Source organism: Rhinolophus hipposideros (assembly GCF_964194185.1).
Source record: "Rhinolophus hipposideros genome assembly, chromosome: 3".
Classification (NCBI taxonomy): Eukaryota; Metazoa; Chordata; class Mammalia; order Chiroptera; family Rhinolophidae; genus Rhinolophus; species Rhinolophus hipposideros.
In genome coordinates this window covers 102,994,549-103,009,164 of record NC_138049.1, presented here as the reverse complement: position 1 = coordinate 103,009,164, position 14,616 = coordinate 102,994,549, and the positions used below count along the sequence as shown (strand labels likewise).

Genomic DNA, 14,616 nt, shown 5'->3' with positions numbered 1-14,616 from the left:
ACCACTCACTCAGCCATGATTCTCTATTTTTGCCCTTTATCTCATAAGTATGAAAAAAACATAGCTTCCTCCTGGGTTCCCTTTCACTACTCACTGCTATTTGCCACATAAATGCATCACTGAAAATAACAGCAATGAAATCAACGTTCTATGTCTCCATTCCAGCTGATTCAGCGCGAACGTGAGCAACTTGATGTGGAGAAGCTGAGCCATGTGAGAGTAGTGTAGGAAAAGGAAGATTCAGGAACATGGGTCATTATAACTGAAACTCAGGAAGTTCTAACGGCAAACGTTTTATACACTGTGGGTCTACAACAGGGACCTGAGACCAGAAACTCCTCTGGTCAATATACATATCAGCCTGTTGCTGGATCTAATTTGAGGGTCCAGCTTCAGGCAGTCTTTGTCGGCACTCTACAAAAAAACCTATTTTGATTAGCACAGGAAAATACATCAGGACTTTTCCTTCCTACCACTTCTTTCCTCCAAAATTCTTCTGATTATGTTTAAGGAAACAAAGCCATCTAGAGCCAAAATAAGCTGTATAAAAACCTACATCAAAATGAGTACAAACCAGACACTAAATCCCATAAAATGTGCTGCTCAGAGAAGGCTGGGAGGCCTTATAACTGGGTGTCCCCCTTGGCGGCACACGCAAAGGAACGGGTTTTGGGATCAGAGAGCCGTCCTCAGTGGCATTGTGCCTTACGGGGGTGCTTGATGGCGCTCAGAATCTGACTCAGCACCTGCACAGCATCTAAAGACGGAAAGCAGGAGAGCAGCACATCTTACCCACGTGTTGCTTTTCTGCTGCGATTTTCCATCACCTGTCCAGGATTTCTTGATCAAAGACTGACTCTGCCTTTTCCCAGGGATTCAAGGCAGTGTGAGTTCCCACAAGCCACAGCCACTATGGACACGCAGGCCCTCAGACACCAATTGCCCCATAAATAGTGGGTGCCATGAGGTAGGACAGTAGATTGCCAAGTACCCAGGGCTCCAGGCACCTGGGACTGAAGCTGTGATTTTTGAACACCTTGAGCGACAGGCAGTATGATGGGCACTATTATCATGTAATTTAATTCTCACAACTGAAAGGGTATCTTTATCCCCATTTCACAGATGAGGACCAGAGCCTCAGAAGACAAAAGTAACTTGTCTAAGGTCGAACATTTAGGAACCATTGAGTTCAATCCACCTGACTAGCTGACTCCAAAATCCAGGCTTTCTCCACCATCCCATTGGCTGCCTCTAAAAACACACAACACATTTCTTCTTTTATAATTTTTTTCTTTTCTTTCTTTCATAACAACTGATTTTTAAGCAGTTCTTGGAGCGTGGGGACAGGGCAAGAAGGCCAGTCTTTGGAAAGCAGAGAATGAGGAAAGGAACCCATTCATGGAGACCAGGGAAGCACCATGGTCAGAACTGAATAAGCGGGAAGACGGAGCGGGGGACAGTCCGACTGGCCACAGGCCGGGGGCTCTTCACACCCCTGCTGCCATGGGCTTGCAAATACCCCAGGCCCAGGCCATGGCTGTAAGTGCAGCTAGGTTTTGCTGCAACCAGTGAAGACAAATGGGCTCTAGACTGGGAAAAATTAAAGAGAAACCCAGATACATAAATACACAGCTTGTACTTAATGCCAAACAAAAATAAAATAAAGTGGCCGTTGGTGGCAGGTCATGTCTGAGAGATTCAGAGCCAGACTCTGGCTTCTCTTTCCTGTCTTAAGGAACTTTGAAGAAGTAGGGCTGTTCTTAAGCAGAATGAATCAAAAGTCCCCAAAGGGAAGGGGTGGAGGTAGCACCCACTGCTGCGGGATGAAGGAGGCTGAATGAGTCCCAGAAGCCTTTGCAGGTCCAGATCAGAAACTCAGAGTGGAGGCTGGGTAGCTCCGATGTGTGGGGCCAAGGGCTGGCAGCACTCTCTGCTTGAACCAGTGATTTGCACTGGGCAGATCCGGGTGTCAGTGAAGGGCTTACCAGCATCCCTAGAAACATGCCTCCCATGAAGTGTCAAACTGTGCTGCAGAGAAAGAGATGTCACCAGCAGAGGAGTGTGCTGCACGGGAGAACAATGCAGTAACAGACTGTGGAATGAGAGCCATGGGCCGCCCACCTGAGGCGGGCACTACTTCGTCCAACCGGCTGAAGGCATCTTCCAGGCTGAACCTGAAGCCTCTTCCTTCCCTCCATCTATACGTATCCTTAGGCTCTTTCATTAGGAGAATCCATGAAGGTCTCGCTTCCTTCATCATTCTCCTTCTTGCAATATTTATGGTACTTTTCATTTATTGTACTTATGCTGTACTTAATTTTACCCGCACTGTGATTTAATTTTTTCCAACTGTGTACATCTTTTCTCCCTAAATTTGTTATGCTTATATAGCGAATAAACAAAGTGTATTGTCAAGTTAGTGGGAACTAATGCCTGGAATTGCCATTTCCATTTCTTCTCATAAAACCCTCTAATTTTGACTTCAAAGATTTTACGCTCTTGCATAGAACATCCTTCTTTTTAACATAACCCAACTTCCTTCTGTATGGCAAAGAGCAATGGAAAAGAGCTACACCTTAAAGGCCAGTGTGTCTGCCAGAAGCTCTGTGACAGCAAAACTCAGTCCACGTGGAATGAATCAATATGGTCTTCCTCTAGACCCGCGCATTATCTATGCCTCGTCTTCTGATGTTTATTCGCTCTCACCCTATTAGCCATGGATAGTGACACTTTATTTTTCCCCATTAAAATTCAGTGTCCATTCTCCTGACACTTCAGTTTCTGATCATGGCTATACCTTCCTATCGTGCTTCTGTGGCCTAAGCTTGTCTTTGACCTCTGTCCCTGTTTCTTTGCCTTGTGAACTCTGGCCCATTCCCTAACTGTACTCCAGTTTCAATTCTGATAGGTCTTCGACATTTCACCAGGCTACATAGCTGAGATGGAACAACTCTCATGTTGTCAAGTTGTAATTTTTAATATTTAGTGAGTTCAAAACTCATGAACATTGGACTCATGACTGCAATTAGACAAGGAGGTTTGCCTTTTGAGCCTTCTCTACCATCATTCCCCCTTTCCCTCTCCCCTCTTACCCACCCATACATTGAGTTTCCTAATTCAAAATACCTGAAGAGAGTCTGACCTAGATAACTCTCTTATACAAAGGTAGAATGGCATAAATTCCCTAGGCCCACCTAGACAAGACCTTACTCTCAATCATGAAAACCTCTTGGTATATCCTTTGGGGAAGGCAGGAACATTTCTAGTTCTACTGCCAGGGTGGAGAAAGTTGTATTATTGCTTTCCTAGACTAAGACTGAGTATATATCTCACATACAAAAAAAAAAATCGTTAATAGGTAATGGTTAGTTTACCGGAAATATTACCTTTTAGATATGTTACATGGAAAATGTTTTTTTGTGTGTGGGCTCATATATAGAAGCCTCTCACATAGCATCATATTCTTACAGAAAATGATTTTCAAGTTCCACATTGACAAATAGCTTTTAAGACAAAAATCTAAGCAAAAACTAAGGCAAGCATTAAATCCAAATTCTTCCAAGAGAGCTTCCCCCACAAACATAACATTAAAACAGCAACATGATTAAACTAATATAATCCCTTTCCATGAATATATATGTATATATATATATGAATAGACATAAATATGTTTATATGTTAGAGATCAAATTCTATTTCAACACACCTGCTGTCTTCCTCCAGATTTATTCTGGATAATAGTCCTGACAACAGCGCCGGTAAACACACAACATCTGAAAAATGAACTGACGACATTGCAAAGGCCGATGGCTATTAAATCCTATAAAGAAATGACAAACAATTTAGGCCCACTATTTGTGGAAGAATGCTGATTTAAGTTTGAACCAAAGGCATATTGTCTATTTCTTGTGTAGGAAAATACGGTTGTTTATATCACTTCAAACAATGCCGAAATATTCTTAGAAAGAACAAAAGGATGGCAAATCTGATTTCTAGATTAAGTTGAACCTTCATTTTAGCTAGTGATCATAAGGAAAGTGAGATCGTTTCAAAGCGAGAAAACGAAAACATCTGCCTTATTAGTTTTTTTCACAAGACCAGTAGGACTTAGAATGATAGAGGGAAACATAGTACTATTTTTCTCCCTGCTTTTTAGTATACTATCCTAAAAGTCAATGCGGGATACCTTTTGCTTCCATATTTCCCATTTGAAATCCTGGGGAAAGGGCCAAACTCAGAATAGTTGGAGATTTTCAAAAACTAAAAAGAGACAAAAACTATTTCTGAGAGACCAACTTAATTATATTAGAAGCCTGATTTTGGTATTCCATATCATTTCTTACTGCACCTCAGAATGCAGTTGATTTCTAAGGACTTGGTGGAAAGGAAGATACAATTAGGAGAAGAGGAACTCTGCTGGCTTACCAACATGGTGCCATGTGTTATCTTCTTGTATCCCTACCCCATATCTGTTCTAGGGGAAACACTCATATTAAATCAAGTGGGTTCAGAGTTAAGTGTGCCACACTTCTCAAAAATCCTTTGGTAATTATAGTTCAAATTATAGTCCAAGTAATTCTCTGATTACAGAAGAATCCAGTCTTCCTGTTAGCAGGAGGCTCAGATTGGAGAACAAAGACTTAAGGGTCAGAGGAAGTAATAAATAGAAAAACCTGTCCTCTCACCTGGTTGGAATTGACATTATAGTTATGGAAATTGGCAATCTTCTTGCCCAGAAATATGAGCAGTGAGGAGCTCACAAAAGCTAAGGAAAAGGCTTCTAAAATAATTTCCGGAAGAATGTTCAAATCTGGCATTACAGGAAACAGGAAGCTGGAATAAAATGGTGGAATTATTCCTGGAGAGCAGGAATGATTTATTGGCACCTCCCCCACTCCATCCTTATCATACAGGGCAGGCTTGACACTTTAAAAAAAAGTACCAATAAGAGATAAGGAAAACAATTGAGGTAGCAGCTTGCCAAAACTGCCAGCAAACCAAGCCAAGTCACAAAAGCCATCAAAGGAATATGCTCCGCTGTCTTCTAGTTCAAGGTTTCTGCCAGGTAGCAATGGTAACAAATAGGACAGGCAAAACCACAAGAATTGACCAAAAAAGGTTTATTTACACTATGTGAGAGTAATCAGTGGGTATACAATAGGCAGCTATCACATCTAAGATGGTTCAGAGCTAAAAAGCTCAGTGAATTCCCTTCTATTCTTTAATTCCCTCAAATCTTTCAGGGTATAATTTTAGTCATAGTCCTTATACAAATTATTTCTAATTCTATCCACACCTTCCCTTTTACAGTTTTTTTTTCTTCCAGTTTTTAAAAATTGTGGTAAAATATGCATAGCATGAAATTAACCATCTAAGTATACATTTCAGTAGTATTAAACACATTCATAATGTGCAATCACCACCATCAACTCCAGAAATCTTTTCATCTTGTAAAACTGAATCTCTAGACCCATTAATCAATAACCCTTTATTTCCCCCTCTCTCCAGCCCTGGCAACCACCATTCTACTTTCTGTCTTGATGATTTTGACGACTCTAAGTACCTCATATAAGTGGAGTCATACACTATTTGTCTTTTTGTGACTGGCTTATTTTGCCTAGCATAATGTCCTCAGGGTTCATCGGTGTTGTAGTATATGTCAGAATTTCCTTCCTCTTTAAGGCTGAATAATATTTTATTGTATGTATATAACTCATTTTGCTTATCCATTCATCAGCTGATGGACACTTATGGATTCTTCCACATTTTAGCTATCATGAATAAGCTATGAACGTTGGGTGCACAAACAACTCAAGACCCTGCTTTCAATTTTGGGGGTATATATTCAGAAGTAGAACTGGTGTATCATATGGTAATTCTATATTTAATTTTTTGAGGAACTGCCATACTGTTTTCCACAGTAGCTGTATCATTTTACATTCCCACTTACAATTCACAAGGATTCCCTTTTCCTCATCCATCCACATCCTCACCAATACTTGTAATTTCCTTTTTTAAAAAATATATATACTAGCCATCCTGATGGGAGTGAGGTGGTATCTCATTGTAGTTTTGATTTGCATTGCCCAAATGATTGGTGATGCTGAACATCTTATCATGTGCTTATTACCCATTTGTATATCTTCTTTGGAGAAATGTCTATTCGAGTCCTTTCCCCATTTTCTGAGTCAGGTTGTTTTTGTTGGGTATTAAGAGTTCTCTGTATATTTTGGATATTAATTCCTTATCAGATATATGATTTGCAAATATTTTCTCCTATTCTGTGGATTACCCTTTTATTCTGTTGGTAGTGTCTTTTGATGCACAAAAGTTTTTAATTTTCATGAAGTCTATTTGTCTATTTTCCTTTGTTGATTATGCCTTTGAGTCATATCCAATAAACCACTGACAAATCCAATGTCATGAAACTTTTGCTCTGTGTTTTCTTCTAACGGTTTTATAGTTTTAGGTCTTATATTTAGGCCTTTGATCCGTTTTGATATAATTTTTGTATATGGTGTTAGGTAATAGTCCAATTTCATTATTTTGCCTGTAGATATCTACTTTTCCCAGTACCAATGCTGAAAAGATTGTCCTTTCCCCATTGAATGGTCTTGGCACCCTTGTCATATGACTATATATGCAAGGGTTTACTTCTGAGCTCTCCATTCCACTTGTCTATATGTCTGTCTTTAAGCTGGTCCCACACTGTTTTGATTACTATAGCCTTGTAGTAAGTTTTGAAATTAGGAAGTGTGAGCCCTCCAATTTTGTTCATCTTTTTCAGGAATGCTTTGGCTATTTGCGGCTCCTTCAGATTCCATATGAATTTTGGGATTTTTTTTTTCCCCTGCAAAAGCCTCATTGGGTTTTGATAGGAATTGAATTGAATCTGCTGACTGCTTTGAGTAGCATTGACATCTTAACAATATCAAGTCTTCCAATCCATGAACATTGGATCTACTTCCATTTACTTATGTCTTCTTTAATTTTTTTCATCAATGTTTTGTAGTTTTCATTGTGTAAGTCTTTCACCTTCTTGGTATTTCCTAAGTATTTTATTCTTTTTTGATGCTATTATAAATGGAATTGTTTCCATAATTTCCTTTTCAGATTGTTCAGTCTTATTGTATGGAAAGCTACTCTCTTTTTTTAAAAAAAACGTTTAATCCTTGTACACTGTCAATTTTTTTTAATTTAAAAAAAAATTTTTTAAAAAGATTTTATTGGGGAAGAGGAACAGGACTTTATTGGGGAACAGTGTGTACTTCCAGGCTTTTTTTCCAAGTCAAGTTGTTGTCCTTTCAATCTTAATTGTGGAGGGTGCCGTTCAGCTTCAAGTTGTTGGTCCTTTCAGTCGGCAACCTTGTGGTTGAGAGGACGCGCTCCAACCAACTGAACTATCCGGGAGGCAACTCAGCTCAAGGTGCCGTGTTCAATCTTAGTTGCAGGGGGCAGAGCCCACCATTCCTTGCGGGACTCAAGGAGTTGAACTGGCAACCTTGTAGTTGAGAGCCCACTGGCCCATGTGGGAATCGAACCAGCAGCCTTTGGAGTTAGGAGCATGGAGCTCTAACCGCCTGAGCCACCGAGCCGGCCCCGCTGCTGTCTTTTTTGTGTTGACTTTGTATCCTGCTACTCTGCTGAATTCATTTATTGGTTCTAACTTTTTTTTTTTTTCTAACTGGTTTTTTTGTGTGTGGAATCTTTAAGGTTTTCTATATATAAACTCATATTGTCTACAAACAGATATAATTTTACTTCTTCCTTTCTAATTCCTTTTCTTTCTTTTTCATGCCTAATTGCTCTGGCTAGAATTTCCAGTACTATGCTGAATAGAAGTGGTGAAAGTGGGTATCCTTGCCTTGTTCCTGATTTTAGAGGAAAAACATTCAGTCTTTCAACATCGAATGTAATGTTTGCTGTAGATTTTTCATATATGGCCTTTTAAATTTAAAGTCAATTTTGTCTGATATTAGTATGCCCACTTCTGCTTTCTTTGGGTTACCATTTACAAGGAATATCTTTTCCCATCCTTTCACTTTCAATCTATGTGTTTCTTTGAATCTAAAGTGTGTCTCTTGCTGACAGCGTATAGTTGGATCTTGTGTTTTCAGCCTTTCTGCCAATCTCTGTCTTGGTTGGAGAGTTTAATCCACTTATATTTAAAGTTATTTCTGATAAGGAGCAAATTACTCATACTTCCGTAATTTTGCTATTTGTTTTTTCACATGCCTTATAGCTTTATTTGTCCTTCATTTCTGCATCACTGTCTTCTTTTGTGCTTAGTTGATTTTTTTGTAGTGAAATGTTTAAATTCGTTTCTAATTTCCTTTTGTGTATATCCTATAGCTATTTTCTCTGTGGTTACCTTGGGGATTATATTTAACATTCTAAATTTGTAACATTCTACTTGGAACTTATACCAGCTTACCTTCAATATCATACAAAAACCCTGCTCCTTTACAGCTCTATCCCCACCCCTTTGGTTATTGATATCACAAAAGTACATCTTTATACATTGTGTACCCCAAAAGATAAACAATTTGTAAAAATGCTTTAGCCTCTTAAATTATGGAGAAAACAAAATGTGGAGTTACAAAGTTTTGTTACAATAATAGTAACTTTTATAATTGCCCAATATTTACTTGAATTGAGATATTTCTTTCTTCATACAGCTTCCAGTTACTGTCTAGTGTCCTTTCATTTCACCTTGCAGAGCTCCCTTCAGCATTTCTTGCAGGACAGATATAGTGGTAATGAAGTCCCTCAGCTCTTGTTTATCTGAGAATATCTTAATTTTGCCTTCACTTTTGAAGGACAGCTTTGGTGGATATAGGATTCTTGATTGACAGTTTTTTTTCTTTTAGCACTTTGAATGTGTTGACCCATTGCATTCTGGCCTCTAAAGTTTCTGACAAGAAATCTGTTCATTATTTTATTGAGAAGCTCTTGTGTGTGATGAGTCACTTCTCTCCTGCTGCTTTCAAGATTCTCTCTTTGTCTTTCAAAAGTTTGATTATAATGTGTCGAAGTGCAGGTCTTTTTTGAGTTCATTGTACTAGGAATTCATTGTGCTTCTTAGATGTTTATATTCATGTCTTTAATCAAATTTGGGAAGTTTTCAGCCATTATTTATTCAAATGTTCTCCACCCCTTTCTCTCTTCTCCTTTGAGACTCCCATGATGTGTATGTTGGTGTGCTTAATGGTCTCCCATAGGCCCTTTAGGCTCTGTTCACTTTTCTCCAACCTTTTTTCTTTCTGTTTCTCAGACTCAGTAATTTCCATGATCTTATCTTTAAGTTCACTGATTCTTTCTTCTGACTGCTCAAATCTGCCTATGAATATTTCTACAGCCATGTGTTGCTTAACAATGGGGACACATTCTGTGAAATGAGTCATTAGATGCTTTCATTGTTGTGCAAACATCATAGAATGCACTTACACAAACCTAGATGGTATAGCCTACTACACATTTAGGTTATATGGTAAAGCCTATTGTTCCGAGGCTAGAAAACCTGCACAGCTTGTTATTGTACTGGATACTGTAGGCAATTATAATACAATGGTAAGTATTTGTGTATCTAAATATAACCAAACATAGAAAAGGTACGGTAAGAATATGAATATAAAAAATAAAAAATGGTACACCTGTATAAGGTACTTACCATGAATGGCGCTTGCAGGACTGGAAGTTGCTCTGGGTGAGTCAGTCAGTGAGTAGTAAGTGAATGCATAGGTCTAAGACATTCCTATACACTACTATAGACTTTATAAACACTGTATGCTTAAGCTACACTACATTTATAAAAAATAATTTTCAACTTTAAAAATTTTTTAACTTTTCAACTCCTTTGTAATAGCGCAGCTTAAAACACAAATACATTGTTACAAATGTACAAAAACATTTTCTGTCTTTATATCCTTATTTTACATGTATTCTACTTTTTAAAATTGAAAAACAATTTTTTTTTGCTTTTTAAACTTTTTGGCTAAAAACAAAGACACAGGGGCAGCCGAATGGCTCAGTTGATTAGAGTGCAAGCTCTTAACAACAGGGTTGCTGGTTCGATTCCCACATGGGCCAGTGAACTGTGCCCTCCACAACAAGATTGAAGACAACAAGCTGCTGCTGAGATACTGGAGGGGCAGCCAGATGGCTCAGTTGGTTTGAGCTTGAGCTCTTAACAACAAGGTTGCCGATTCAACTCCTGCATGGGATGGTGAGCTGTACCCCCTGCAACTAATGATTGAAATCGGCAACTGGACTTAAAGCTGAGCTGTGCTCTCCACTAGAGGGCGCCCTCCAACCAGATTGAAGGACAATGACTTGGAGCTGATGGGTCCTGGAAAAACACACTGTTTGTTCCCCAAATTTCCCCCACCCCAGCCAAAAAAACCCCCACAACACACACATACACACACAAAAATAAACTAAGACACAAACACACACAATAGCCCAGGCCTACACAGGGACAGGATCATCAATATCACTATTTCCCACCTCCACATATTGTTCCACTGGAAGGTTTTCAGGGACAATAACACACACTGAGCTGTCATCTCCTGTACTAACGCCTTCTGGAATACCTCCTGAAAGACCTGCCTGAGGCGTTTCTTGAGAGGTGTCACTCCTTTCACAAATATGTCTGTGGTGGTTTGCATGGTTGGTTTCGTTTTGTTTTCATCATAGTTCTCTTGTAGACAGATAATACACCGTGACTATTTCTCTCTATTAATGAGAACCTTTTGGTGTTGGTGGGGTAAGGGGGGTTGTCTATGTTTTCAAACTTTTTAAGGAGCTTGTTGAGGTCTGCAAATATTCTGCTAAAACATTCATTGTAAATTTTCTTGGGTGTTCTTCTTTTTCTTCCCCTGCAGTTTCCTTCTCTGTTGCCTCTTCTCCAGCTGTGCCCTCCTGTTCCAGTTCCAACAACTCCCCATTAGTCAGTCCCCCAGGAACCACATCCAGGGCTCCTCAGTGTCATTTTCACCCACTCCCAGGCTCAACTTGTTTGCCATCTCAACCACAGCCCTGTTGATTTTTGCATCCTCCTCATCCTTGAAGGATGAAGTCATGAAATACTTTGAAGTCATGAAAAACCTCTTGAGTATTTTCATCCAGATGCCATTCATACACTCCTTGGTGACAACACTCCAAGCCCAGGCACGGTTCTTGATGTAGTCATAGATGTTGTCATTTTACCAGAATTGCATCAGTGTCTTCCTTAGTTGCAGCAATAGTCTGAGCAAAGGTCCTCCTCAGGTAGTAGGTCTTAAAAGCTGTTATAACTCCATGATCCATTGGTTAGATCAAAGAGGTGATGTTTGGAGGGAGAAACACCACTTTGATATTGGGATAAAGATGACCAATAAAAGGACGAGCATTATCAACAATAAGCAAAATCTTGAAAGTTTTGTTATTCTCCAAACAATACTTGTCTATTGTACTGGCATAGCAATTCAGGAGGGCATCTTGGAAGAGAAGCTGGGTCATCCATGACTGATTGCTGGGTCATCCATGACTAATGCAGTACACTGGCAGTGTGTACTTACTGATATGCTCGAAGGCTCTGGGGTTTTTATTGTGCCAGATCAAAAAAGGTTTCAATTTGGGGCAGCCAGCAAGCTCTTAATAACAGGGTTGCCAGTTTGATTCCCACATGGGCCATTGAGCTGTGCCTTCTGCAACTAGATTGAAGACAACGAGCTGCCACTGAGCTGCCAGTGGTCGGCCGGATGACTCAGTTGGTTAGAGCGCAAGCTCTTAACAATGAGGTTGCCTGTTCAACTAAGATTGAAAACAGGCTGCTGGATTTGGAGCTGAGCTGCGTCCTCCACAACTAGATTGAAGGACAAGGACTTGACTTGGAGCTGATAGGCCCTGGGAAAACACACTATTTACCAATATTCCCCAATTAAAAAGAAAAATTAAAACAAAAAAGGGTTTCAATTTGAAGCCTGCAACATTGCCTCCAAGCAAGGTTGTTATCTTGTCCTTAAAAGCCTTGAAACCTAGAATTGATTTGGCCTCCTTAAGGATGAAAGTCCTTCCAGGCATCCATTTACAGAGTAAGGAGGTTTAATTCATATCAAATATTTGTTCTGGCAAGTAATTTTCCTCCACAATCAGCTAGAGTTTCCAAAATGTCTTCAGCTATCTTCACACCAGCACTCGCAAACTTACCACTACCTTTCACATTATGTCATGAATCTTGAATGGTTTAAACCACCCAGAGCTAGCAGTAAATGCAACATTGTAGTTGGGTCCAGTCTTTCCTTTCAACATTACAAACTGCTTTCCCTGTGATCATCATGGTGCTGAGAGGGATATACTCTGTGTCTGGTCTTCAATCCAGGTTGTTAGAAGTTTTTCCATGTCTGATACAGGCCCTCCTCGAATTTTTGTTAGTCTCGTTGTCTTCAATGAAGCAGACCCTTTTACAGCTTCCATCATTTTGTTCTTGCTTTTCAAGATCACAGCTATGGTGGAATGGAACACGCCTGATTGGCAAGCAATTACCATCACTGATTTCCCACCGTCATAGTTCTTTATCACTTTTAATTTGTTTCCAGGCCAATCATTCAACCTGGCATCTTACTGGCAATGTTAACAGTGGATTTTGTAGGCTTAGCGGCCACAATGAAAGCAACAACACAAGATTAAATCAAGCACAAGAGAAAATGATGTAATCAGAGATGTAAACACGAGATATAAGAGGCTGCTGCTGGCATAATACAGCATACTGTTTTATAGCAAACAATTTTTTTTATAAATAGAAAGAGTATACTTTAAAGTAACAACAATAAGTATAGTGTAGTAAATACATAAACCAGTAACACAGTCATTTATTATCATTATCAAGTGTTATGTACTGTACATAATTGTGTGCCATACTTTTATATGACTGATGGTGTAGTAGGTTTGTTTACTCCAGTATCACTACAAACATGAGTAATGCATTGAACTACGATGTTAGGATGGCTATGATGTCACTAGGTGATAGGAATTTTTCAGCCCCATTATAATCTTGTGGGACCACTGTTGTATCTGTGGTCCATCGCAGACTGAAACATCATTATGTGGCACGTGACTGTAGTAAATTTCTCATTCAGTTATTGTACTTCACAGCCTCAGAACTTCTTCTTTTTAGGTTTTCCATCTCCTTTTTGATGTTTAGATTTTGTTCACACATCATTTTCTTGACTTTCTCCATATCTTCCTTTAGTTCTTTGAGTATCTTTTAAGACAATTGTTTTAAAGTCTTTGTCTAGTAGATCTGCCATTTTTCAGGACAGATTATGTTGATTTTCTTTTTCCTTTGAATGGCCATACTTCCTGTTTCTTTGTATACCTTGTGATTTTCATTGAACACTGGATATTTGAGTCCAATATTGTGATAACTCTGGAAATCAGATTCTTCTTCTTCTCAGGGATTGTTGTTTTTATTATTTTGTTGTTGTTGTTGCTGTTGTTGTAGGCTGTTTCTATGCCAAGCATTAGCCTGAGGTATAAACTTAAGGTCTTCTCAGGTCTTTTCTGAGCATGAGTGGTCAATTTCTAATTTTCCTTGTGTACGCAGTTTTATTTTGTTTTTTTACAATGTTTTTAATCTTTGATGTCTGACTTCCAAAAGAGGAAAAAAGAGAAAAATAAAGAAGAAAAAAAAGGGGCTCTGGCCCTTTAAACTCCTTAGAAGTCACTTCAGTCAGAGAGGAAGGGGTTTGCAACAGTGTGGGTGAGGTGCAACAACAATGGCTGCCCACCTCTTTGTCTGTACCTCTGTAACCAGAAGCAGCAATCAGTGATCACAGCACAGATCTCTCATATTTGGAGTACAGGGTCCTTTGTGCGCAAGCTGGCTCCTGCAAGTTGTGTGCAAACTGCTCCAGGAACACTTGCACAGCTGCCTGCCATGAGGTTGGGAGTGGGGGACGGTAGCTGCTACTGTGCTAAGAGCTCAAATTGATTAAAATTAATCCCAATTTACCATCCAAGCCTTCCCCTGGAAATTGCAATCCTTCAATAAGCTCCAGAGTTCCAAAGTAGTTACATCAGACAGACTCTGCCAGTGCAATTGTTGTCTAGGTGTGGAGACAGATTCCTGGCGCTTCCTACTCCACCATTTCCCCAAATCCTCTCTAACCTCTTATTGTTTTTGAAGTCATCAGATTTTTCAGACTTGTTCATTTTGCTGGTAGTCATGATTATCTAATTCCATTAAGTCAACACTTTCTATTTTCACTAAGATCGTGTCATATAAAACATTGCCAAACACATATAACCATGATCAGAACTTCTTCCCAGGTATATCTCCTACCACATAGTTAACTAGGAAACTCTCCTTAGGACAATAAACTTTCTTTTTTGCTAGTATTATCATAAGATTGCTGACTAAAAAATTAAGCCCCCTCTTAATTCTTATAGGAATCGATACTTGTCTGTTAGTATATGGGTTTCGTAAGTTTACTAGTAATTGTCCAGAGTATCTGTTAATCAGCTTTTGTGTGGTCACTTTTAGGCTATGGCTTCTTAGGGGTCAGAGTCTGTTTTTGGTTTCTTTTGTATGCATTCAGCATAGTACCACTCATAAATGTTTGATATTTTATTTTT

At 39.2% G+C, this 14,616-nt stretch overlaps 1 protein-coding gene across 1 annotated transcript in view; it reads right to left on the bottom strand.

Annotated features, from left to right (window-relative positions):
* SLC26A8 (solute carrier family 26 member 8) overlaps positions 1-14,616 on the bottom strand; it is a 79,110-nt gene that overhangs the window by 17,862 nt on the left and 46,632 nt on the right. Inside the window, exons 9-10 of the mRNA XM_081030691.1 lie at positions 4,686-4,833; positions 3,707-3,820 (exon numbers count right to left, since the gene is read on the bottom strand). Of these exons, the coding sequence (XP_080886817.1) occupies positions 3,707-3,820; positions 4,686-4,833 (262 nt within the window). The remainder of the gene's footprint in view (positions 1-3,706; positions 3,821-4,685; positions 4,834-14,616) is intronic.